Genomic DNA, 24,958 nt, shown 5'->3' with positions numbered 1-24,958 from the left:
AGCTGAACATGAGCCAGCTTCAGTGTGTGCTTGAGCCCAGAAACCAACCGTGTCCTGGGCTGCATCAAAAGGAGCGTGAGCAGCAGGTCAAAGGAGATGATCCTGCCCCTCTGCTCTGCTCTCGTGAGACCTCACTTGGAGTATTGTGTACAGTTCTGGGGTCCTCAACATAAAAAGGACATGGAGCTGTTGGAGCGAGTCCAGAGGAGGCCACGAGAATGATCAGGGGCTGGAGCACTTCCCGTATGGAGACAGGCTGAGAGAGTTGGGGCTGTTCAGCCTGGAGAGGAGAAGCTGCGTGGAGACCTCAAAGCAGCTTCCAGTATCTGAAGGGGGTCTATAAAGTTGCTGGGGAGGGACTCTTCCTTAGGGACTGTAGTGGTAGTACAAGGGGTAATAGCTTCAAACTTAAACAGGGGAAGTTTAGATTAGATATAAGGCAGAAGTTCTTTACAGTGAGGGTGGTGAGGCACTGGAATGGGTTGCCCAACGAAGTTGTGGATGCCCCATCACTGGCAGTGTTCAAGGCCAGGTTGGACAGAGCCTTGGGTGACATGGTCTAGTGTGAGATGCCCCTGCCCATGGCAGGGGGTTGGAACTAGATGATCTTAAGGTCCTTTCCAACCCAAACCATTCTATGATTCTATGATTCTAAAACCTTCACAGTATCTAAAGGGTTTCACAGCATCTAGAGGGTCAATACTGTGATGCATCGCCCCGGTGCTTCTGCATCTAGAAGAGCTTGATCTATTTTTGCAGACTAAAAGGATTCAATACCACTTGAGCTATAGGGCTCAACAACTCAGTGTGCTTAAATAAAATAAAGGAGCAGGTTCACAGAGCTATGCCCCATTATGAATAAACACAGCTATATTTAGATGGCACTGGATCCATTTAAAATGCCTGTAAGAACAACATGCTACTGTTAGACAGGAACATGAAGCTGTAATGTCATGTACTGCACACTGAAGAGCATTGATTTATTTTTATCCATCCTTAGAGACCAAGGTGCACCTGAGTGATATCAATGGAAAAATATATTTACCAGATAGCTCTTGCATCTGCCCAGTTCAGCCTTCACTCCATCCCAGAGCAGGCTGTGTGCTATTTAAAGGGAATAGACTGATGTAAGAGAGTGAGATTGTGTTTCAAGTTAATCATTACAATCCTCAGTTTTGCTTTGGACTTATTTGATTTGTGGAATTACGTCTTTCAATAAAGGTCACAATGTTTGACAGTCGATTAAGTTTATCGTGTACAAACCCATGTCATCCCATCTTCCTTCAGGGACACACAAACTCCACCACCCTCCAGTTAAACAAACCTCTTCCTCATTAGCTTTCCCCAGCTAATGGCTGAGATGACGCATCAGCCTGTGGCTGCCAAGTGACCTGTGCTTCAGCCCCAGCAGCCAGGGCACCACATGAGAAACATCCTGTCCAGTAAGAACCTTTAGCTGGTGTATTGCAGCAGATGATAACCATCTAGGTGGTCTGAGAAGAGGCAGTGTCTCTCAGAGAGAACAAACCAGGCAGAAAACAGCTTTCCGAAGAAGTTTATACCTTTTCATTTCTACACAAAACTCACACTTTGAACTGCAGCTATTTACCAGCAGCCAATTGAACTGCGCAACAGTGATTAAATAAAACCCATTAGTTCTCAACAGTGGATAGGAGGCAAAATTAACACTAAGACTATTAGAAACATTCATCAGAACCTCTTCTTCAAGGACTGTAGCGATAGGACAAGGGGTGATGGGTTTAAACTAAAACAGGGGAAGCTCAGGTTAGATATAAGGAAGATGCTCTTCCCTGTGAGGGTGCTGAGGCGCTGGCACAGACTTTTCCCAGAGAAGCTGTGGCTGCCCCATCCCTGGCAGTGTTCAAGGCCAGGTTGGACACAGGGGCTTGGAGCAACCTGCTCTAGCGGAAGGTGTCCCTGCCCGTGGCAGGGGGTTGGAACTGGATGAGCTTTAAGGTCTCTTCCAACACAAACCACTCTGGGATTCTATTCTATGATAAAGCATCAAGTGTGAAAGCCATGAAACAAGAAAAATGAGAATTGGCAAAAGGAAGAAACACAACAGGAAGACCAAAGGAGACAGAAAAAGGAAGCTTTGGAGGAAAGGAATAAAGAGGAAAGGAACATGACAGCTAAAATGAAAAAGATACTCTTGCCGAGACATGCCAGATATGAACAACAGCAAAAAAGACACAGTATTACAGTGATTAGCAAGAATCCTACAGTCATTCTCATAAAGATTAAGTCTCCATCCAATATTCCCAATTCATGGCAAGCAGGAGACTCCTAGTATTTAAAACTAGTTCATAGACCAGAATTAAAAAGCAATCTGATTTTGCCCTGTTTAGGCTGGCCTCTCACACCATCATCCAGCCACTGCTGCTCTATTTGGTTCTGGCACACACGTGGTAGATATCTAATGGATACCAGTGGGGCAAAAATCACAAAGATCCCTCAGGTCAAGCCAAAACCTTCTCATTTTACTCACCCTGCCATCACTTCCAAATGGAGCTGGCCAGAAACTGTCAGAAAGGCAGGCACATTGAAGAAATGGGTCTTTTCTGCAGAGTCCTTTGCCTCATTTGACACCTGTAAGTCAAAACAATGAACAAGAAGTCAGACCATCAGTGTTTAAATAAAACCCACAGCTCCTGGCTTATTTCCCCTTATTTTCTCTTTAGAAATTCCATGAGATTCAACCCAAACACTGCTGAGAAGGAATCCAACAGTGTGGGAGGTCATAACACAACACTCCCCCTCTATGCTCAGACTGGCTCTAAAACCTCTTCAAGCAAAACACATCTAGAGAAAACTCCACAAGATAAAAAGCATTCCTCAGGACTTCTCTTTCTAGGGGTCCCATACAATGATGTGTCTATGCAATGAAAAGCCATGTTTTCAGTGGGAAACACAGCTCCCACCTCCACCTTCAGTGACTTATGAGGATATGGGCTGTGGGCATCACAACAACTTGCAGAACAGGTTTGGGAACTGTAGAACATACCCCCAGTTACAAGCAAAACTTGGACATGTCAGCACAGAGGAAGGATACACAGTTCTGTCATACATTTCTCAAACTATCAGGGATTGTAAACTGGATCCACAGTTATATCAGTTCAGGTGAGTGAGAAGTAACTTAAGATGACACAGTTTCATGGAGTTCTTATTGTTTGCCCAAAACTTTGTAGGCAGCACAGAGTTCACACAAAGCGAAAACAATCTGTGGCTCTTCACCTCTCACCTTTGTATGTGGGTAACTCAGGAGCACTGAATTTTACTTAGAGAAAAGCATTGTGTAATTTATGTGTTTAACTATGGATGAGCTGAACTTGAAAAGCCACTGTAGAAAGATAGGAGGTGAAATAATATGTCAGAAAGGACACGTTGCCCAGAGAAGCTGTGGCTGCCCCATCCCTGGCAGTGTTCAAGGCCAGGTTGGACACAGGGGCTTGGAGCAACCTGCTCTAGTGGAAGGTGTCCCTGCCTGTGGCAGGGGGTTAGAACTGGATGAGTTTTAAGGTCCTTCCAACCCAAACCACTCTGTGATTCTATATTCAGCATTTTACAAGCAGGTGTGAAAACAAGAGTGGTAGAAAGGAAGATTTTCTAGAGCAGCCTCTGATTTTTGTCTCCTAAGTAAAGTAACACATATGTAACTAAGGGCTCCATCTACATAGGAGCTTGGGAGCAGGTGAAGAAACCACATCCCATGTTTTTTGGGAGATGCAGATATACAAAATGAAAATCCCTCTGGGACATCTGACAAAGAACATTTTGCTCAACAACATAAGAAAGGTGCCATCCTATCAACCTAGTCTCCAAATATAAGCATTGATTTTCACCCATTCCTACCAAGATGGGCAACCTGATCTAGTTGAAGATGCCCCTGCTTGATGCAGGGAGTTTGACTAGATGAGCTATGAAGATCCCTTCCAACCCAAACCATCCTATGATAAGATGAACAGTGAGAGGGAAGGGAGGAATCTCTATCATCTTGAAGTTTGAAGCTTCACACAGCATTGGCTTCAAAATCCAATTTCAAGTCTGATGATAAAATGGAGGACTATTTTCCACATCAGGTGCTCTGACTTTTAGCAAAGACACTTAAAACCCACTGTTATTTCCTTTTCACGGGCAAATGAATTTGTTTCCATTGCAAAAAGACAAACAGTAATCAGAACAGAAAAAGGAAGGCAATCTCCTCTTAAGACTTGTTATTCAGGCTTCAAGAAAAGCAGAACTGAGACAATATGGAGCTGGAACCATCACAGCTTACACATTATACAGGCACTGAAAAACAAACTATGTTTCATGTTGGCTTTTGCATATTTTTTCAGATCACCAGATATTTTAAGCATAAAAACCAGAGAGTAATGGAAAATTTAGCAAGTTGAGTGTTTCATAGTGAAAAACACTCCCAAAACCAAAGTGCCTTTAAAGTGATGGTATATTTTGGGGTTTAAATTTACAAGCACAAAAGAAAAAATAGAAGACCTCTGTGTCAAGCACTTTAAAAGTCATTTGAGCATAAGGATTGTGCTTCACCATCTCCCTGGCAGACACCAAGCTGACCACAAGACAGTGAGGAGCACACATGGCAAATGGAATCATAGAATCAACTATGATTGGAAAAGACATTTAAGATCATCAAGTCCAACCATTATCCCAGCACTGCCAAGGCCACCACTAACCCATGGCACTGAGGACCTCGTCTACACGACAGGATAAGGGAGGGGATCCCTCCCCTATGCACAGCACTGGTGGCTCACCAAGATCACTGGGTGAAGTGCTCACTCCCCCAGTACAAGACATGGACATACTGGAGTGAGTCCAGCAAGGGGCCACAAAGATGCTTAATGCACTGGAGCATCTTCCATATGAGGAGAGGCTGAGAAAGCCGGGACTGTTCAGCCTGGAGAAGAGAAGGCTCTGGGGGGACCTTATCCTTGTGTATAAATACCTGATGGAAGCAAATGAAAAAGGAACCAGGCTCATTCAGCTGTGCTCACTGGGAAGACAAGAGGCAGAGGGCCTAGATTTTATAGACAGATACATGAAATTTCATCTGAAAACAAGAATAAACCTTTTTTTATTCGCTGTGAGGGTGGTCGGACACTAGAACAGGTTGCCCAGAGAGGCTGTGAAGTCTCCAGCTGGGGAGATACTCAAAACTCAGCAGCAGAGTCCTGGGCAAGTTGCTCTAGCTGCCTGTCTGAGCACACTGAGATGGATGAGATGCTCTCTAGAGGTCACAATTTTGTGACTTCTAAAAAAACCACGAAGATAAATGGGATTATTGCTTCAGCTTTTTCTATATTTCACTGTCATCCCTAAGCTCTGGAGGAGTCAAAGGTTCAGGAAAAAGACAGAAAGAAATTTCAAAGCTAATCTGATGAATCCTTTCTTCTGAGATAAGTTTGAAATACCCACTTTTCAATGTCTAGTTCCTAGGAGTTCTGCTGAGTGTTGTTAGCTCAGCTCAGTATGCCTCTACCTCCAGACACCCTATTCACCAATTTGCCTTGTCACAGGGACGTTGCTAAGCTCAGGCTTGTTTCATAGAATCACAGACTGGTTTGGGTTGGAAAGGACCTTAAGATCATCCAGTTCCAACCCCCTGCCATGGGCAGGGATGTCTCACACTAGACCATGTTGCCCAAGGCTCTGTCCAGCCTGGCCTTGAACACTGCCAGGGATGGAACATTCACCACTTCTCTGGGCATCCTGTTCCAGTGCCTCACCACCCTCACAGTAAAGAGCTTGTTTGGCAGCCTTTGATGTTCTACAACCTGCCATTTTCCTCAATGAGTTGGAAGGTGTTGCTTTTGTTCTCAAAGAGCTCTGCTGCTCCTCTCAAAGATAAAACAGAGGCTGCCAAAGCCTTCAGATCACAAGGCATCATAGCATCACGCTCGAGCGAAGAACGTTGCCTTGCTCCACAGAGATCAATGAAGATATGACAATTTGTGGCTTGCTTCCTTTGTTTCATAGATTTTGCAGCTCTAAAAAATCCCATACAACAAATCCCAAGGATGCAGAAACAGGCCCCTATTGTTTTCTTCAAATAAACCAGACTATTTGCTCAAAAACAATAAGGATATTAATAAACATACAAACATTCACACACCACAGCCCCAGAGCCATGGCCAGAACACTAGAGAGAAGAGCCATGTACCACTCCAGTTCCTCCTACTGTTAGCTCAGCTACATTCCTTCCACCAATGAAAAATCCCACCTAATCCTGGAGGATGCAACTTCTAAACAAGGAGAAAGAGACAGACTGGAAGCAGGAAAAGAACAGAAGGGATCAGCCATGAAATCTCCGCACTTCCCCCCAGATCCACAAACAGGATACAGCTGTCTGCAGGAGCTGGGGCTTGGTTTATTTATAATGACTTTGTGTCATTTTTCTTTCTCCAAATCAGATGTAATCTCAGGGAGGGAAAAAGAAAATAGACACAACAGTGAGTGACTGAAGGAAGAGTGTGAGAAAGTCTAGAGCTCAACTGGGCTTAGGAAAACCTGCAGCCAGTTTGAGAGGCCACTGAGAGATCCCAGATGTGTGTCTGCTTTGTGAGCTGCTCCTGTGTGGCTTCCAGCAGATGAAGAGTGAAGACGAGGTGGATGTTATTCCCCCATCACCATCTGATCACCTCTCCACAGCTGCCCACATCCTCTCCCTCGTTTTGAGACACAAAGCTTGGTGAACAGGGGTTGTGAGCTGCAAAAGATAATCCACTTTTATGCAGGGAGAATGAAGTCTCCCTTTTCCTTCAGAAGAGACCCCTTCAGCAAATAGGTATCCCATAACCAGCAACTTCACACACCCAACACAGGATCAGGCCACTGCTTTCAAGAGCCTGTGCCCCAGATTTATGCTCAGCCTTTTAGATGAAGCGTGTCTCTATTATACACAAAAATAACCACTGGTAGAAGATAAATAATAAGTGATGCTATCCCTTCACTGCTGACTCTGAGTAAGATTGTTTTTCATGTCCATGACTAGCAAAACAAAGTGACAACATTGAGATGCTTTTATTTCAATGTGATGGACTTTTCTCCCACTCCCAACCCCAAAATACCTACTTGGTAAATGATTAGGGGGGAATAATGTGTTTGCTTTCAAGTTCTCTCCATTCCCTAGTTGAAAACTACCCAAAATACGATGGAAAAAGAGGGAGGGGGAATTTGTATGAAACACCTTGCTGTCTCAGAGTAAACATGCTACAAACACATTAGGATTCAATGTCAACATCAAAAGCTTTTTATCCTCTTTCGAAATACAAGAACGACTGGATTTAGTACCTGTTTTGTTCTCTATCTCCTCAAACGGCTAATGATTTCATTTTAAATGATTCCCTTTGATGTCAGTCTTGTATTAACATTTACTTGAGGCAATTAGCTTCAGGAAGGTATAAACCATTTGATTCTGTCACTCTATGCAAGCCAAACACGTGAAGGGATCAGAGAATATCTGAAAAGCCCATAGAAATCACTGCTGTAGCTCTAATCCAGGCCCACACCACCACCCTGCTGAAGCTTCACAGCATCGCATCTTTAATCCAGACCTGCCCTCTGTGATGTCCCATTCTAAACACGTTTGGGTTTTCCTTTTTAGACAACCACTGCAAAATTCCTAACTTCCACAAGGTCCTCCTTGCAATTCCAGTCCTAATCCTGATTAGATGGACTTGTGCTGGGCAACAGCAGCTGGTTCTGCTGAGACAAACATCTCTAATATGGACTGGAATTACAGATAGAGATGAACAAGGTAGAAGTGAGCAGAAAGTGGGAGGGCTAGAAAGTGCAAGAGCACTGCCCTCAGCTCAGCTCCAGCTTACCCTGCTGAGCATCTCTCTGAAGTCCCAGTCTTCCAGGGCCTGGCTGCCTCCCAGGCTGTGGCACACCTCTAAAGGGGAAAACACCTGACACACTAATACTGCTGCTTTTAACTGTGATTGTCCCCAGCAGATCCTTCCTTGGTGCTGACAAGGCTGTTTCTGCAGTACCAAAGGAACAGTAGGAGTAAGTTTATGCATCCTTAGCAGTAGGCACGAATTTCTGGTGCTGCGGTATGCACAGCCATGAACCTGAACCCTTCAGGTATCTAGAAACATCTACATTCTCTCCTATGAGAGGGTGGAAAAAAAACCCCAAAAGCCAAATGCTGTACAATCTCTGGATACATTTTAGAGAAGAATAACACCTGTATGGTTTTTGAAGTTTACAGTTGAGTATCCTTAACTGTATGTGCTACACCCCCAGAGCATGAGCAGCAGGTTGAAGGAGGGGATCCTGCCCCTCTGCTGCGCTCTGGGGAGACCCCCCCTGCAGTCCTGATCCAGCTCTGGGGCAACAGTACAAGAGGGACGTGGAGCTGCTGGAGCGAGGCCAGAGGAGGCCCCGGAGCTGCTGCGAGGGCTGGAGCAGCTCTGCTCTGGAGCCAGGCTGAGAGAGCTGGGCTGGGGCAGCCTGGAGAAGAGAAGGCTCCTGAAGGGGACACCTTAGAGCAGCTCCAGTGCCTAAAGGGGCTCCAGGAAACCTGGAGAGGGGCTTTGGACAAGGGCCTGGAGGGACAGGCCAAGGGGAATGGCTTTAACCTGCCAGAGGGGAGATTGAGATGAGCTCTGAGGCAGAAGCTCTTCCCTGTGAGGGTGCTGAGGCGCTGGCACAGACTTTTCCCAGAGAAGCTGTGGCTGCCCCATCCCTGGCAGTGTTCAAGGCCAGGTTGGACACAGGGGCTTGGAGCAACCTGCTCTAGTGGAAGATGTCCCTGCCCATGCCTGTGAATTGGAACTGGATGATCTTTAAGGTCCCTTCCAACACAAACCATTCTACGATTCTACGATGATGATGCTTTCAAGTAATGAATTAGCCTGATCCAGACCCTGGGTTGTGTCAAACAACACCCAGATGATGAGGTATGTGTGAGGGAAGAGTCAAGCCTGATACAGAGCACAAAGTACCTCTGCTGGAGCCAACAGGTAGAGTGCAGCACTCCTTGTGTGTACAGCAAGGTCCCCAGGAAGGAATATGGCCACAGGCAATACAAAACACATCTGAGACCTACTTTAAAGAGCTGTGAATGCCAGTAGAGCTGTTGTGCTTGGTAACTCACTGCATGCTGAGTTCTTCCAAAAGGCTGCATTGAAGCAGCAGGGAAAAGTGGCTGTCCAGGGCCTCTTCACACCAACTGGAGTGTCCTGCGCCAGAAAGACTCTTCCTGAATATAGAGGGGCCTCCACCTTCTCCATAGCAGCTGAGGACAGTTAAACAAGGAAACTTTCCAGGGAGCAAAGTGGAAAACACAGAGCAAAAGACCCAGAAAACAGGGAGCCTTCAACACTGCAGACAGAGTGGGAGGCTGCTGAAAATAGCAGGGCACAGACATGCAGCTGGGTCACAAAGGAAAAAAGGCAGATTTCCTAGGGAGCAGCCCCAGAAGGGGACTGGGTAGAGTTTCTTGCAACATACAAAACTGCTAAGAATTTTAGACTTCAGAAGGAGAAAAAGAAGAGAGGAAAGAATCTGCCCTGAGGTGCTGAGACTGCTGGTACAGAGGAATTATCTCAGATTAAACTAAGAGGGCTGTCTCACCCTGCTGATCTACGTTCCCCCTCATTCCACTACAACCCAGCTTTCAATATTCAAAGCTCTTTTGGTGTTTTCAGTACATTTACTTTAAAGAAGGCAGCACAAGCAAGATGCTTCTCCTCCCCCTCCAGGGTTCCACCAAAGGCAGGGGCTATCAAAGGTGCAGAAATCCACACATTGGTGTTGCTGATGTTCTCCATGTGGGTTAGGGGCTGCCTGGCTCTTTTCACACTTGTGGTGGTGTTTCCTCTAACCTACACTTTGCAGGTGTAGAAAGCCTCAACTGCAAAAGGTGTCTTTGGAGTTCTTGTGATTGATTTCTCTTTTCATATCTCCTCTGCTTACCCTCTTTTCACTGTTACGTTATAGAAGTGTTTAGCTGATTTGCCCAGCAGAGAGGGAAAGGATTCTCCCCTATCCCAAGCTCTAGCATGAGAACATCCCAACCAAAGCTATGCACAGACTAATCAGTACACCCAAAACCAAACAAAGATAATAAGGAAGCTGAACATATAAACAAACACCAATCCTACAGGATTAAGAGGTCTAGGAATCAAAGATCACAGGCCTTCAAAAAGCCTTTTCCTTCTAACTCAAGACACTTTTCCCCCCCATCTCTTCAAGTCTCATGTAAAAACAGATTCCTCTTCACTTTCCACCATTTCCAAGGAATGCAGGGGCCTGAGCAGCCATCAGACATTAGTCAGAGGATTACAACTGTGCCACTCAAGAGAAAGCAGCTATTAAGAGGCAGTGGTTCACAGCGAGTGCAAAAGCAGCCTCTGCTTGGGTCCTAAAGGCTTCTCAACCAAAGTTTTCAACATATTCCACCTGCAGCAGGACAGCAAAGCTGGGGAGATTATCACTTTTAGACACATAAAACAAAGGCAGAAAAACCAACCTGTAAGTAGCAGATATATTGTAACTATTATAAGTGCAGGAGCAATAGGATACCAATTTATGTTCTGGTTGCAACTGGAGGATTGGTCTTAAAGAACAGGATTTAAATTTGTTAAATTGAAGAATCTGATTTGCAGATTGCTTTCACCATAATTCTTGACTACTGCTCAAGTATAAGAGGAACAGGAACTTATTTTGCCCCTTGGCTTGTGCAAGCAGGGAATTAAGGGCTAGTTTAAAGAATGACTGAACACAGCAGATGGGGAATGTCTTGATGATTGGTTTGATTAAAAGCATATAAAGATTCTGGGCTTTGCTGTGAATACCACACCCTTATATCTATGTCTGACACCCTTCTGTCACCCTTCTTTTTATGTCTGACAGCCTCACACGCATGGCCCTAAGGCAGGCTTAATCTTCCCCAGATTTCCACTGTCAAGAAACAATGTCACTGCTCCAACGCAGTGGAGACGTCGAGGTCTCTGCTAGCCAAGACCAATTCCAACAGAGCTTTGCAGAAACAAACCCAAGTCCTAAATTAGGCCAGACAATGAAGTGGTGCTCAAAGAAGAAACAGGAAATAAGGGAGAACTTCCCAGTAGCAAGTGGGTTTCTGAAGCCTTTTCTTTGTGGCACAGGCCATTTAATGGGATCTGACCTGGCACTTACTCCACACCTCTCAAGTACAGCCAGCACTGCATTTCTCCAAGATAAGGTACCACTTACACCTAAGCAATCACACTGAGGAAGAGCAAGGTATTTGCCTTTAGCTGCACATTTAGTGCAGTTTATACAAGTTTATATTATAATACAGCTCATACAAGTTTCAGACTCACAATTTAGCACCTCAATCAACATGTGCATCAGTGCTTCTGTTACCACCAGCCACCTACGCTCTAGTCCTGCATCCTCTACAGCTTTCAAGTGGATACAATTTGTACCAAAGACGTAATACATGTACAGCTGCAAATTGTATAATGTTCTCATCATTAACTCTCACTTGTTTTCACATCTTAATTTACATGCAACAGCCTGGAACAAACCTTTGGTAGCGTTAAGGGATCTCAATTAAACCAGGAACAATTTAGCTAATCAAACTCTATTGTCCCAGCAAGCAAAAAGCTGAGCTGGGCTGGAAGGGAATCACTAGTAGCACAGGTTGGACCTTGAGATCCTGAAGAACCAGAACATGGAGGCTTTTTGTGTGCAGAGAGTGGAAGACACGATCCTGCAACAAGCAACTGCTACCTCGACACTTTCTTTTGCTTACAGATGATTCACCAGCAAGGCTGGAGCCAATAAGCATAAGTGGCAATGGATGTAATTGTTAGAGACAGATGAGTGAATTTCAAATACACAAGTATAAAAGGCAGATGGAATTTCTTATGATTCATGGATGTAGGGGTTAGGAATCATGAGAGGTCTGTGGGGAAGATCTTGGTGATTTAGCTGGATTTAAGTTTCATGGGAGGTCTTGACCCAAGAGGTGAAGTACTGTGTATAATGATAGCTTATAGCGGTAATCTGGTGGATGGATGGGGAGACTTGGCAATATTGAGGGAGAATTCCAACATGCACCAGGAGCAACTTGTAGGGAGGAATCTAAACACAAGTGGCAACCTGATCTAGTTGAAGATGTCCCTGCTCATTGCAGAGGGGTTGGACTAGATGAGCTCTGAAAGTCCCTTCCAACCCAAACCATTCTACGATTCTATGTGAAAGGGGTTTTAGATATTGCTGACTTTGAGGAGTTATTTCATAAAGAATTATAATCTTCATTAAAAAGCTAAGAAATCTGTGTGTCATGGGCTGTCCTGAATGTCCCAATCCCATCTCTTGGCCTCTTACGATCATATCTTTCTGCTTACTAAGATGTTCCACCTCCCTCTGTTGTTCTCTGCTGTAAACTTCTCCACAGCACCAGGGACAGAAAAACTTCATCATTATGAAAGGTGCAAAGTAATGCCCAAACCAGCAATAACAATAATAACAATAATGTAATGTATCTGTTTAAACTCTATTTGAATTATTAGTTGAAACATAGAACTGCTATATTAAAAATATATTCACAGGAGTACATAAAGGAGAAGTTCTGTAAAGACAAACCTTTCTTCCAGCCTTCAATGACTCCAGAATTGCTTTGCAAGCAAAAATCAAACCAAACTTTACACAACGACCCAACTTACCCCAATTTGAAAGAGTTCCCCAGCACCTTCACAGTCATTTGATGTAATTATGGGGGTATGAATATGCACGTAGCCATTGTCCTGGAACAGACAGAACACTCAAGTTAATAATATCAAATTCAAGGATGGCATCAACCAGCACTCATCGTAACTCAGCTATCAGCCCCCAACTAGGACAGAACATCTACTCTTTTAGGCAACTTCTGCCTTTCATGGTCAGAGTACTAACTAAATGCTAGCATGATTTACAAATCCATGTTTACCACTTGTGCTTTTTCCTCCATGTTTCATAAAGAAACAAGATTTATGTCGTTACTATGGGGTTTTGCAACTGCCCATCTCCACATCATCCCCCTTTCTTCTCACCTCCTTCAGTATTATTATATTTTTGGGCAGTTTCCATCAAATTCACCCCTATGGCCTCAACACTTCAGTTTCTTCCACGTTTTTGGAAGATGGTGGTTAAGCAGAGGACACTCTTGTAGTGCTCTCCACTAAGAGAAATGATCAAGTGTGTTACATGACAGAAATGATACACTGCATGGGGGAGAGGCCTTAAAAACACCCAACCACCACGAAACTCTCAGTCCCACCTCACATCTAAGATATTGAAGTCAAACCAATTTTAAGACATGGCTTGGTCATGTTTTAGGTACCTGGAGAATTACCCACTCAAGTAATAGCTCAGAGATTCAGCAGAGGCCTCCAAAAGCAGGAAGGGTGTATGAAGAGAGAGCCCCTGCTCTCTGGTTTGGTCTGCAGTGCAGCCATAGGTTTTTAAACCAGCTAAACCCCAATTTTCAGGAGATGGGTACATCAAGCAGACCTCAGACAATCCCATGCAGCATGTTAAGAGGCAAAACCAGGAACAGAACTCTACTAACCATCACCTTCCTGACTTAGTGTCACTACAAAGACTACAGCTGGAGCACAGATCATACCTGTGCATGTCAAGGCAAACAATAACCTGGAACTACCTGATCTCAGCTGTGAACAAAGGATTTGTTTTCTCTTGCATCACTGTAATGTGTAGCACAAAGGGAATCCCTTTAAAATCAGGGTGTGCCAGCACTACCATGATACAGGCAATGATGTAACATAACCCATTGTCTATTTACTCGAAACACTGATAAAAAGGAAGTGTTTTTAAAAGCTTAGTTTCTAAAAGCTTAGTTTCACAGCTTGTACCACTCACATGACAAGCCTTGGTCCTATCACCAGCTACTTAAAAGGCTGGAAAGACAGGAGCAGTATTTACTGCCCATCCCGAGAACCAAACTAAAACTAGTTTGGGCCAAAGAGTTCATAAGGACATGCAATGCATTTTGTGGGAGTACTACAACACAACAAGAGGGAGCAAAGTCCCTACCATCAGCTCTATGCTACCTTGGTTACAGGTGAAAGACCTCAGCTTGCTCAGTGCCTGGCAGGAGCTCCTCACTGAGATCCAGTTACTACACAAGGAGGTTTGGAGCCAGAACTACTTGTTTTGCCAGGGGAGGGTGGTTTCAGCCTATCAATACAAAATGCAGGTCTCTGCCACAATACCATGCATACCCCAGAGACCTGCTGGTCCTGTGGCCTCCCAACCCTACATGAGGCTTGGAAGATTGCCTAAATTCCTCAGACAGTGATAGGAGCTGCTGTTAAAGAAGCACATTTCACACAGAAGATCCTTTACATGCTTCGGAAATTAATGTGAACTGCACAGGTCTGAAAGATGAGAATCCCATTAAAAACTCTTGGATAATTCCCTTTATAAAAGCTCCTAAAACACTTCGATATGATTCAAGTCACATTACGGGTTCTGACAAACCTCAAAGTTAATTAATGTGCAAAGTGGAGGTTGCCATTCACATGGCAACTTTTTCACTGTGCCTAGGAACAATGTTCCTATCCCACATGGACCACGATACTCAGGAGAAGATTTAAAGATGACATTTTAGCCTTCAGCATCCAAACCAAAGGCATTTGGCACTAGACACTGACTGCTGGAAATGAATAGGCTAAAAATGTTTCTAAAGTTACAGAGTCCAGATAATTTCAAGTGTGTACTCAAAAAACTCCCCTTATTCTCTTCCAGCATCAGGCTCTTCAGTTTTGCACAATGAAAACACTCACAAATCACAGAATGGTTTGGGTTGGAAAGGACCAAATCATTCAGTTCCAATCTCCTGCCATGGGCAGGGACACCTCACACTAGACCAGGTTGCTCCAAGCCCCATCCAACCTGGCCTCGAACACTGCCAGGGATGGAGCATCTACCACTTCTCTGGGCACCCTGTGCCAGCGCCTCACCACCCTCACTGTAAAGAACTTCTTCCTTATACCTAACCTGAACTTCCCCTGTTTCAGTTTAAAACCATCACCCCTTGTCCTACCACTACAGTCCCTGATGAAGAGTCCCTCCCCAGCATCCTTGTATAATCCACTCCAATTATACTTCCTAGTTATGGTATGTTCTGACACTGTCAACCTGCAAACTGCAACATTTTGGGGATGATGGCAAACATTTTTGGTAGGTGGCAATTTAAAGGTAGTTTTCCTTCCAACAGAAATGGAGCAAACCACAGATGTTCCTTGTGAGAGGAGAGTCGTGACATAAGTAATCGCAAATATCAGGTCTGGGACTGAATCTTCCTTATCCCTTTAAAAATAACTTTAGCGGAGTTGCTGCTGCTAAATTAATGATACTTTATATATATTTAATGCTGCTCAGCTCTTCAGCATCTTGAACAGGAAGGTATGTCAGAGTCTGAACTGGAATTAACGCAAAGAAGTAAAGCCTTTGTCACAGTAAGATGCTTTCTCTGGGCTGGCTTCCTTGCCCATGGTTAAAATCACAAATGGTTGTAGGCGATGCCATCTAGTGGCTCCACACCAGTAAAGACCGTTTCCCAACAGAGCTGGGTTGTGTCTTTCCAGGGGCACAACACTCAAAGAGCAGCAGCTTTACCTGACACAATATTTCTACTGGGAAAATAAAAGAATAAGTAAATAAAAATTACAATCAAGTCTTCCAAATACCATCAAATTCCACACAGTCAACTCCTAGAGAGAGCAAGCCTTCTTTGCCACTGCAGGAGACACGTACCAGCATATTTGGGACCAGAAAATCAACCTCAACAATTTTCACGTTATTCGGGCTGTACTAATTATTACACACAAAATTTGTGATCAGAATGCTCTTAATATGATTCTACTCAAACTAGAGCCAGTTTATCTGAACTAGAACATGCATCAAAAGGAGCGTGAGCAGCAGGTCAGGGAGGGGATCCTGCCCCTCTGCTGTGCTCTGGGGAGACCCCCCCTGCAGTCCTGATCCAGCTCTGGAGCAACAGTGCAAGAGGGACACGGAGCTGCTGGAGCGAGGCCAGAGGAGGCCCCGGAGCTGCTGCGAGGGCTGGAGCAGCTCTGCTCTGGAGCCAGGCTGAGAGAGCTGGGCTGGGGCAGCCTGGAGAAGAGAAGGCTCCTGAAGGGGACACCTTAGAGCAGCTCCAGTGCCTAAAGGGGCTCCAGGAAACCTGGAGAGGGGCTTTGGACAAGGGCCTGGAGGGACAGGCCAAGGGGAATGGCTTTAACCTGCCAGAGGGGAGATTGAACTGAGCTCTGAGGCAGAAGCTCTTCCCTGTGAGGGTGCTGAGGCGCTGGCACAGACTTTTCCCAGAGAAGTTGTGGCTGCCCCATCCCTGGCAGTGTTCAAGGCCAGGTTGGACACAGGGGCTTGGAGCAACCTGCTCTAGTGGAAGGTGTCCCTGCCTGTGGCAGGGGGTTGGAACTGGATGAGCTTTAAGGTCCTTCCAACCCAAACCAGTCTGTGGTTCTATGATTTCAATTAACAGCTTTAAAAGAAAGAGCTAAGGTGTGCTAGAGGAATTGCTACCTTTATCTACTCACACAAAGAGTCACACTGTCTCTATACAGTATCTGCAGAGTTAATTTGCTGCCCCCACCGCCTGCACAAAGCCTGTGCTATGCCCACAACTTGAATGTGACACATTCGTAAAACACAGGTGCCTCCCACTCATCAGTTTGTAATGCATCAAAACAGGAGTCCTCTAATCTCAGCTAACAGCATCCACACAGACTTGCAACCCAGCAACAGAAAGGTAAGAACTGAGAAGAGGGAGAAGCTCTGAGTCAGTTTGTCAGAGCCTTCTTGCATCACAGATTTTTCTGTGTGGGATGAGGCTTGTATCCAAGGACCGTAAGGTCACTGCAGAGGATGGGTTAAACAACTCCATATTATGCTGTGTTCCACAGACCACACACACTCTCAGGCAATTATGTTGCAACTTAGTGAAAGGGATAAAATAACTAACAGGAAGTGGGAGGAAAGATGCTAACAAGAACACAGATGCGCTAACCTGATCATAAGCAGCTGAGTGGCCAAGGCCTCAGCCAGGCCCAAGCATGGAAAGAAAACCACCATGTCTAAAGTCATTAAATCATAGACTGGTTTGGGTTGGAAGGGACCTTAAAGCTCATCCAGCTCCAACCCCCTGCCATGGGCAGGGACACCTTCCACTAGAGCAGGTTGCTCCAAGCCCCTGTGTCCAACCTGGCCTTGAATGCTGCCAGGGATGGGGCAGCCACAGCTTCTCTGGGAAAAGTCTGTGCCAGCGCCTCAGCACCCTCACAGGGAAGAACTTCCCAATATCTAACCTAAATCTCCCCTCTGTCAGTTTAAACCCATTCCTCCTTGGTCTGTCCCTACAGGCCCTTGTCCAAAGCCCCTCTCCAGGTTTCCTGGAGCCCCTTTAGGCACTGGAGCTGCTCTAAGGTGTCCCCTTCAGGAGCCTTCTCTTCTCCAGGCTGCCCCAGCCCAGCTCTCTCAGCCTGGCTCCAGAGCAGAGCTGCTCCAGCCCTCGCAGCAGCTCTGGGGCCTCCTCTGGACTCGCTCCAGCAGCTCCACATCTCTCTTGTGCTGCTGCCCCAGAGCTGAATCCATACCCTGCAGTCAAGGTAAAGCATTCCTTCCCTCCCAGTGTGCTCCCATGAAGCCAGAGTGGGGCAGTGTTTTAGACATAAGCTCAGTACAGAGGGGAGTACCTGGAAGAACGAGTGGATGCTTGCAGTGGCTTCACTACGGATTCTCAAGAGGGAGCCGAGTGTGTTGTTTCTGCATCGCAGGTGAGGGAACTGTCGGACATACTCCAGCGGGTGCCTCTCCCTCGTTTTCAGGGGGAACAACTGAAAACAAGGGAAGAAAAATAAGAGGATGAGAACTTTGGGTCAATGTAGTTTTATTGTTGTTCATGGGATACTATTTCTGCCTACTAAAACTCAATTGTCATTAGATGACAGCGAAGAACTGGATGCTTTTGCCTATCTTCTAGTTATCCTGTGGATGTTATGCTGCTTAGGGTAGACCAAGAGCCATGAACACAAGAGAAGGTAGTAGTGTTCTGAAATGCTCCACCTTTTGGACATTGACCCCCTCGAAAGCCAGCTGCTCATCTCACTGCTGTAAAAGGGAGCTGGTTCCAAACGTGCCTGTGGCAGATACAGTTCTTCCTCCTGCACAATCTGGAGTGTTTTGCCTGTTCCACTGCTTCTCCAATTCATATCCCAGCCAGACTTACCAGGAGAACCACCTGGCACAGGCAAGTGCTTCAGGGTGGGACAAGCTGCCAGCATGTGGGACATGCCAGCATGTGTGCCAGGTGTCACGTAGAAACAGCTCTGCCCCAGAAGAGCTTTCATGGTGATCCCATGTTTCACCCTTGAGGTACCCTATAGACAGTGCTGACAAACCAAAGGCTTCAGGACTGATCAGACTTGAAGAAACTACAGTCTGAACATGCTTTGCTGCATACTTGGACCTTTTGAAATTCATTTCCAGAGTGGTCCTACCAGTTGGGCTGTGCTGCAGTGACATACCAAAGCATTACAAGGTCCCACCACACGGATAGTTTCAGCTTTCAGCTCCATGTTTTGCATCTTATGAGGACTTTTGACCAGCTTCCCTTGCACTTCCACTGCACTTCCAAAAGTCAGGTCTCTAAGAAAACAAGGAAAACCAACATTCAGATACAAAGACAACAACACTCAGAAGACAGATTCCTGCTAATGTAGCTGGACCCCTTGAGATCACAAGAGATATTGCAGCCATAAGGCTTAATCCATGAACTGAAAGTTTGTTAAATGCAGAGGTGGGAATGTGAATAGATTCACAAAGCTATAGAAGAATTCGGGACAAGGTAGGAATGTTGGACAAGTGAGGGGGAAAGAGACAAGGGGCTTTTGGTGGGGACAACCCAGGCTTATAGAGAAATAAAATCAAGTTACATGCAGAAGGTTCCTGGATCATCCCAGAACTCCCAACCCCAGCCCAAAGAACAACTGAGAGTAACAAACAAAATGAAGCTGTAAAACAAGTGCATTACTTTATTATAATAGAACAGACATGCCTATCTAGGAGTTATGCCTACACCAAGCCAGCCCTGAAATAGCTATAGGAAGAACAAGAGCCTTGCAAAACCTGAGGGACAGTTACTCCTGGTTATCCCTGGCTATCTTGTGTGATATCCAAGCAAGTCCACCAGTAGTCCAGAATGCCCACACTGCTACAGCTATTAAGAAAATGAGGTCCAAATTAATCTCAGAAGATACTGAACCACAAGGCCTCAGCTAAGTGGAGACAGAGTAGTTGGACACCCTCCATCCTAAAAACACATCCAGAGAGCCCAGAATGCCAAAGTGCCTTTCCCATGGCCAGGTGAGTGACTGGCAGAGGAAAGGAGGCCTGAGCAGACCCCACCAAGCACTGGTCACCACGTATTTCCTTGGGTATCTCAAACAGACCAACCTATTTTCCAGGCTGGGATCAGCAACGATCTGGAGGCTTTCCAGAGAACTCCCATCGTTTACATGCAGGAACAAAACTTCCTTCTGGGATCGGACAGAGCGGACCCAGCCCTAGAGGTAAAAGAAAAAGGAATTTGTTATTTCTTGGCACCATCTCGGTGTCATGATGCTCTTTTTCCAGCTGAGCAGGACATGCTACTTCAGACCTATTTCAACTTCTTATTGAAATGAAAGGGATTATTTCTTTATGGACAACAAAAAATTAAAAGAAAGATAATTAAAAGGAAAAATCAGTTTCAGTTTTTTCTCCTGACTTCAAAGCAAAGAGAAAACAATCCTTAAGCAGAGACATTGACTCTCCTCCTGAGTCCAGGAGGGGTAGCTAAGACCTACCTGCATCTCTGGGGACCTGAGAATACAGAAAGTGTATTCTGAAGATGAAAAGCATTTTAGTAAAGTACATATTCTTATCAGCGATGTCCCTTCAAAACACTTCTCATAGAAACAGGAGAGAACAGTGATGCACAGTCCTTTATAACAGACTGAAGAATGTCTGGATGCTGTTCAGCCTGGAGAAGAGAAGCTGCGTGGAGACCTCAGAGCAGCTTCCAGTGTCTGAAGGGGGCTACAAGGATGCTGGAGAGGGACTCTTCATCAGGGACTGTAGTGATAGGACAAGGGGTGATGGGCTCAAACTGAAACAGGGGAAATTCAGGTTAGATATAAGGCAGAAGCCCGTCACTGCGAGGGCGCTGAGGCGCTGGAACAGTTTGCTCAAAGAAGTGGTAAATGCTCCGTCCCTGGCACTGTTCAAGGCCAGGTTGGACAGAGCCTTGGACAACATGGTCTAGTGTGAGGTGTCCCTGCCCATGGCAGGGGGTTGGAACTGGATGATCTTAAGGTCCTTTCCAACACAAACCATTCTGTGATTCTATGATTTTTAGTATCGGTTTTTGTTGTTGTATTACCTGTAGGAAGATTCTGATTGAAATTTGTTCACTAATTGTTTACATGCCCTAAGCCATTGGAGTGCTAAAACAGTGATGCTGCAGCCAACAGATTCAGGTGAAAAATCACATACCTATGCAAAACAAAAAGAAAAATGCTTTGGATGCCTCCCCTTACACCTCAAATTCAAGACTGTCAGGAAAACATATAGTAAGATAAAAATCTAGAAGTGTTCTTGTCCAGTTTGACTAAAAGAATTAAAACAGTAACACAGCAGTTCTTTGTAACAGCAAAAGAACAGAACTGTCCATGGGCATGTAAGGCTAATGTCTTAATCTGAGTTTTTCAATGAGGAATAACATTTCCCTTACAAAGAAATGAAAGTTTAAGTCAGTACCAAGGCACCAAGCAAAAGAAATAGCATCCAAAATGCAATTTCTTTAGTTGCTACTCAGTTCACAAGTGTTGAGACAAAGCTGCCCTTAAAAGCAAAACTATCTGCTGGGGAGCTTCCAGCTCATTGTAGAAGGATACTGTAGAGAACAATGAGAACCAGTGCTGATTAAACAACCAAACTGCCTCTTTTCCAAACAGTTTTGTTTTTTGCTTAACTGGAAGTGCCCAAATAGTTCCAATGACTTTAAACAGCACAAGTGCTATAGGGATTTTATGCCAAACCAATGTGAACCCATCAACTTCTGTCGTCTAGACTGAACAATCTTCAGGACTTGAACAGTACCAAAAGCATTCCTAAAACTACAATGTGACTACTAACACACACAAGGCATTAGCCAGGTTTGTATAACAGGAAGAGAACAACTGCATACAAGAACTATGGACGTTTTTAAAGCCATAAACCCAATAATCAATGAAACTTCAGCTTTTGCTCCAGGCTCACAATTTCAGACATTTACCTAAATGACCTCTGCAGGGTGTTTCCACCTGAGGCAAGAACTACTGCAAGAAATAAAAGTCTAAAGCTAAAGTCTGATCATTTGGGCATCCTCCTATTCTTATGACTAAAGAAACAGGTGTTTTAAAGGTATTTCATACAGTAACACACCTGAAGCTGTTGTGCTTATCCTCCGCATTCCACTAAATCCCCAGAACATATCGTATTTGTTATACTTGATGCATGGTTAATCTATAATAGCAGATGGTTTTCTTAATTTCTTTCCTCTTAAGAGCTCCTTAAGGAAACACATAAAATCCCTGAACAAAGAAACATTCTCAAGAGGTTGTTTTCCACCTCATCAGGCTGTTCTGGGACCTGTTAAGGAGGGGAGTCTTGCATCCTGCAACAGGAAATAAGAGCATATCCACAGGCTTGTATGGGAGCAGCAGGGGCTGTGGCAGCAATGCTTTGACCACCTCACACCTTACCAGAAGCAATGTGTAACGACACTCCCAAATCAGAATGCACATTCCAACAACCTGGCCGTAATAAGGTTGGGTTTAAGCCAGACCAGTTCCCCGACCCAGTTTAATAGAAAAAACCCCACAGTTTTGCCAGCACAGAGCCAGAGCAACAAAGCAGCAAGGACTTGTGTAATAAAAAAGGCAGTATTGCCAATTTTAGCATCAGTTTATTCCAGCTTGCATTATTCATAGAACTACGGCTGAAAAACACGTATTAAAAGCTTCTTCCTACCCTGTTAAGCTTCATCTATGTGTGTGCAGGAACACCAGTATGCTAGAAACTGGTTTTTTGGTCAGGAGAATCCCAGACTGGTTTGGGTTGAAGGGACCTTAAAGCTCATCCAGTTCCAGCCCCTGCCATGGGCAGGGACACCTTCCACTAGAGCAGGTTGCTCCAAGCCCCTGTGTCCAGCCTGGCCTTGAACACTGCCAGGGACGGGGCAGCCACAGCTTCTCTGGGCACCCTGTGCCAGCGCCTCAGCACCCTCACAGGGAAGAGCTTCTGCCTCAGAGCTCATCTCAATCTCCTCTCTTTCAGTTTAGTTTAACACCGTTACCAAGTACCCCAGTCCTTTCATCCAGAAATACTGACAACTGCACAGTCCTAACCAAGAGCCTTGCAGTCAAACAGGGACTATGTATCTACAAGCACTGCTCTGTCAGTGGGGAACACCAGAAAACAGTGGGGGATACAACCGTGTGCTGAGGAAAGAGCTCCATTGCTAAAAAGCCCATTTATCCCAGTCTACTTTGGCGCACAAAAGGAGCTGGACGTTAACACCAAAGAAACTGTTATCGTTGGCTTTAGCTGACACTGCTATAAACACAGACATGGAACAAGGCTTAAAGCAAGTAACAGACTGGTTTGGACTGGAAGGACCTTAAAGCTCATCCAGTTGCAACCCCCTGCCACAGGAACCATTATACCTCCTGGGGTAATGGTTGGACTTGATGATCTTAAAGGTCTCTTCCAACTTAGTTGATTCTATGAACCCTTGGACCTCGACAGGACGCCTGCCTGCAAAGCTTTGGAAACATCAGCCCAGGGGCAATGCTTCACCCTCCCAAACCAACCAGGTGATGAAACCAAAGGTGTAAAGAGCACGTTTCAGCATAACCCATCACAGTAACAGCCTCTCCCTGCACATCCTGACTAACTCCACAGCTTTGGATCTGATTTAACAACGTCAAACTGAATTAACACACAAGAGCTGGCTCTACAGAGTGGAAAGGGGGTCTGTAACCTCAGCAAAACGCGCTGCAGAGGCTCTAGCTCGTCCCCCCGAAGCACCGGGGCGGCCAGGCCAGCCCAGCCCAGCCCAGGCTCCCTCCCTTCCCCTACGGCTCCGGGTCAGGTCGTTGCCAGGCACACCGCGACCTCCCGGCCACACACCTGCACCTTCACCCGCTCCACCGGCTCCGGGACCCGCAGCGCCTCACGGACCCGCAGCGCCCGCGGCAGGGAAGCGCAGCGACGGAGGCCCCGCCACCACTCGCCGCCCCGGGCCCGCAGCATGGCGCTGGCCTAGCGGGGTCGCTCCCGCCGCCGCCGCCGACCCGGCCGCATCCCGCCTCACCGGAGCCGCGAGGCGACGCGCCTCCCGCCCGCCTCAGGGGACCGCCTCAACCAATGGCCGCAGGGGGCTGCGTCCGCGAGCCAATCGGAACGGGAGAGTGCGCAGCGAGAAGGCCCGCCTCTTCCGCCGCTCCGGCGCAAGGGCTTCTGGGAAATGTAGTTTGTATTGGGGGGTGGTAGTTGTGGGGCTGGGATCCCTACGGCAGCGGGGAGGGATCCCTATAGCAGCGGGCAGGGATCCCCATGACAGGAGAGAAGGCATCCCCATGGCAGGAGAGAAGGGATCCCCATGACAGGAGGAAGGGATCCCTATGGCAGGCGGAAGGGATCCCCGTGGCAGGCGGGAAGGGATCCCCATGACAGGTGGAAGGGATCTCCATGACAGGCAGGCAGGCATCCCTATGGCAAGCAGGAAGGGATCACTGTGTTGGGACACAACGGATCCCCATGGCAAGAAGGAAGGGATCCCCATGGCAGGCGGGAAGGGATCCCCGTGGCAGGAGGAAGGGATCCCCATGGCAGGAGGAAGGGATCCCCATGGCAGGCAGGAAGGGATCCCTGTAGCAGGTGGGAAGGGATCCCTATGGCAAGTGGGGAGGGATCCCTATGGCAAGTGGGGAGGGATCCCCATGGCAGGTGGGAAGGGATCCCTACGGCAGGCGGGGAGGGATCCCCATGGCAAGTGGGAAGGGATCCCCATGGCAGGAGGGAGGGATCCCTATGGAAGGCAGGAAAGGATCCCCATGTTGGGACACAAGGGATCCCTATGGAAGGCAGAAAAGGATCCCCGTATTGGGACACAAGGGATCCCCATGGCTGGGGTAAGGAATCCTGCTGTTCTCTGGGACCACGGCAGCGCTGTGGCTGCCTCCTCTGCCTCAGGAGCCCTACCTGGGCTCCCATCACCTCCATTGAATAAGGAGGAGAATGGGCCAGGCTGAAGCTCCTGAGGAGAAAGACAATTCCAACTGGGCTCTCAGCCGGGCCAGGCTGCAGCCCTGCTCCTCACCCAGCCCTGGGAGCGCTTGTGGGAGCCTATGGCCATACCAGCTTGAGAACACCCAAACTGATCTGATTTCGGAAGCTAAACAGAGCAGGGCCCAGTTAGTATGTGGATGGGAGACTGCCTGGGAATACTGGGTGCTGTAGGCTTGTTGTAAGTGCCCTATGGAGAAGGATTAGGGGATACTGGTGAGCAAAATATTAGACATGAGCCGGCAATGTGTGCTCACAGCCCAGAAATCCAACCATATCCTGGGCTGCATTAGAAGTGTAGCTAACAGGTCGAGGGAGGTGATTCTGCCCCTCTGCTCTGCTCTGGTGAGATCATACCTGGAGTACTGTGTCCAGCTTTGGCACCCCCAGCATGAGAAAGACAGGGACCTGCTAGAGCGAGTCCAGAAGAGGCCATGAAAATGATCAGAAGGCTGGAGCACCTCTGCTATGGGGAAAGGCTGGGAGAGTTGGGATCATTCAGCCCCAGGAGAAGGCTCCAGGGGCACCT

General features: G+C 46.5%; 1 protein-coding gene and 1 pseudogene across 2 annotated transcripts in view; one reads left to right on the top strand and one right to left on the bottom strand.

Moving 5' to 3' along the window:
• Nucleotides 1-23,485, bottom strand: part of NARS2 (asparaginyl-tRNA synthetase 2, mitochondrial) — a 61,850-nt gene extending 38,365 nt beyond the window's left edge. The window contains exons 1-6 of one of the 2 annotated variants that reach the window (XM_030476335.1): nt 23,272-23,485; nt 19,513-19,622; nt 18,585-18,705; nt 17,754-17,894; nt 12,702-12,782; nt 2,510-2,610 (exon numbers count right to left, since the gene is read on the bottom strand). In XM_030476335.1, coding sequence (XP_030332195.1) covers nt 2,510-2,610; nt 12,702-12,782; nt 17,754-17,894; nt 18,585-18,705; nt 19,513-19,622; nt 23,272-23,394 — 677 coding nt within the window. In that variant the 5' untranslated portion in view covers nt 23,395-23,485. The remainder of the gene's footprint in view (nt 1-2,509; nt 2,611-12,701; nt 12,783-17,753; nt 17,895-18,584; nt 18,706-19,512; nt 19,623-23,271) is intronic. The other variant, XM_030476336.1, reaches the window with a different exon arrangement.
• Nucleotides 23,486-24,487: 1,002 nt separating this feature from the next.
• On the top strand, nt 24,488-24,606 carry LOC115604614 (annotated as a pseudogene).
• Nucleotides 24,607-24,958: the final 352 nt, after the last annotated feature.

This window comes from Strigops habroptila, chromosome 2 (assembly GCF_004027225.2).
Source record: "Strigops habroptila isolate Jane chromosome 2, bStrHab1.2.pri, whole genome shotgun sequence".
Taxonomy (NCBI): domain Eukaryota; kingdom Metazoa; phylum Chordata; class Aves; order Psittaciformes; family Psittacidae; genus Strigops; species Strigops habroptila.
Note: the sequence above shows the minus strand (reverse complement) of the source record. Positions and strands in the feature narration are given on the sequence as shown.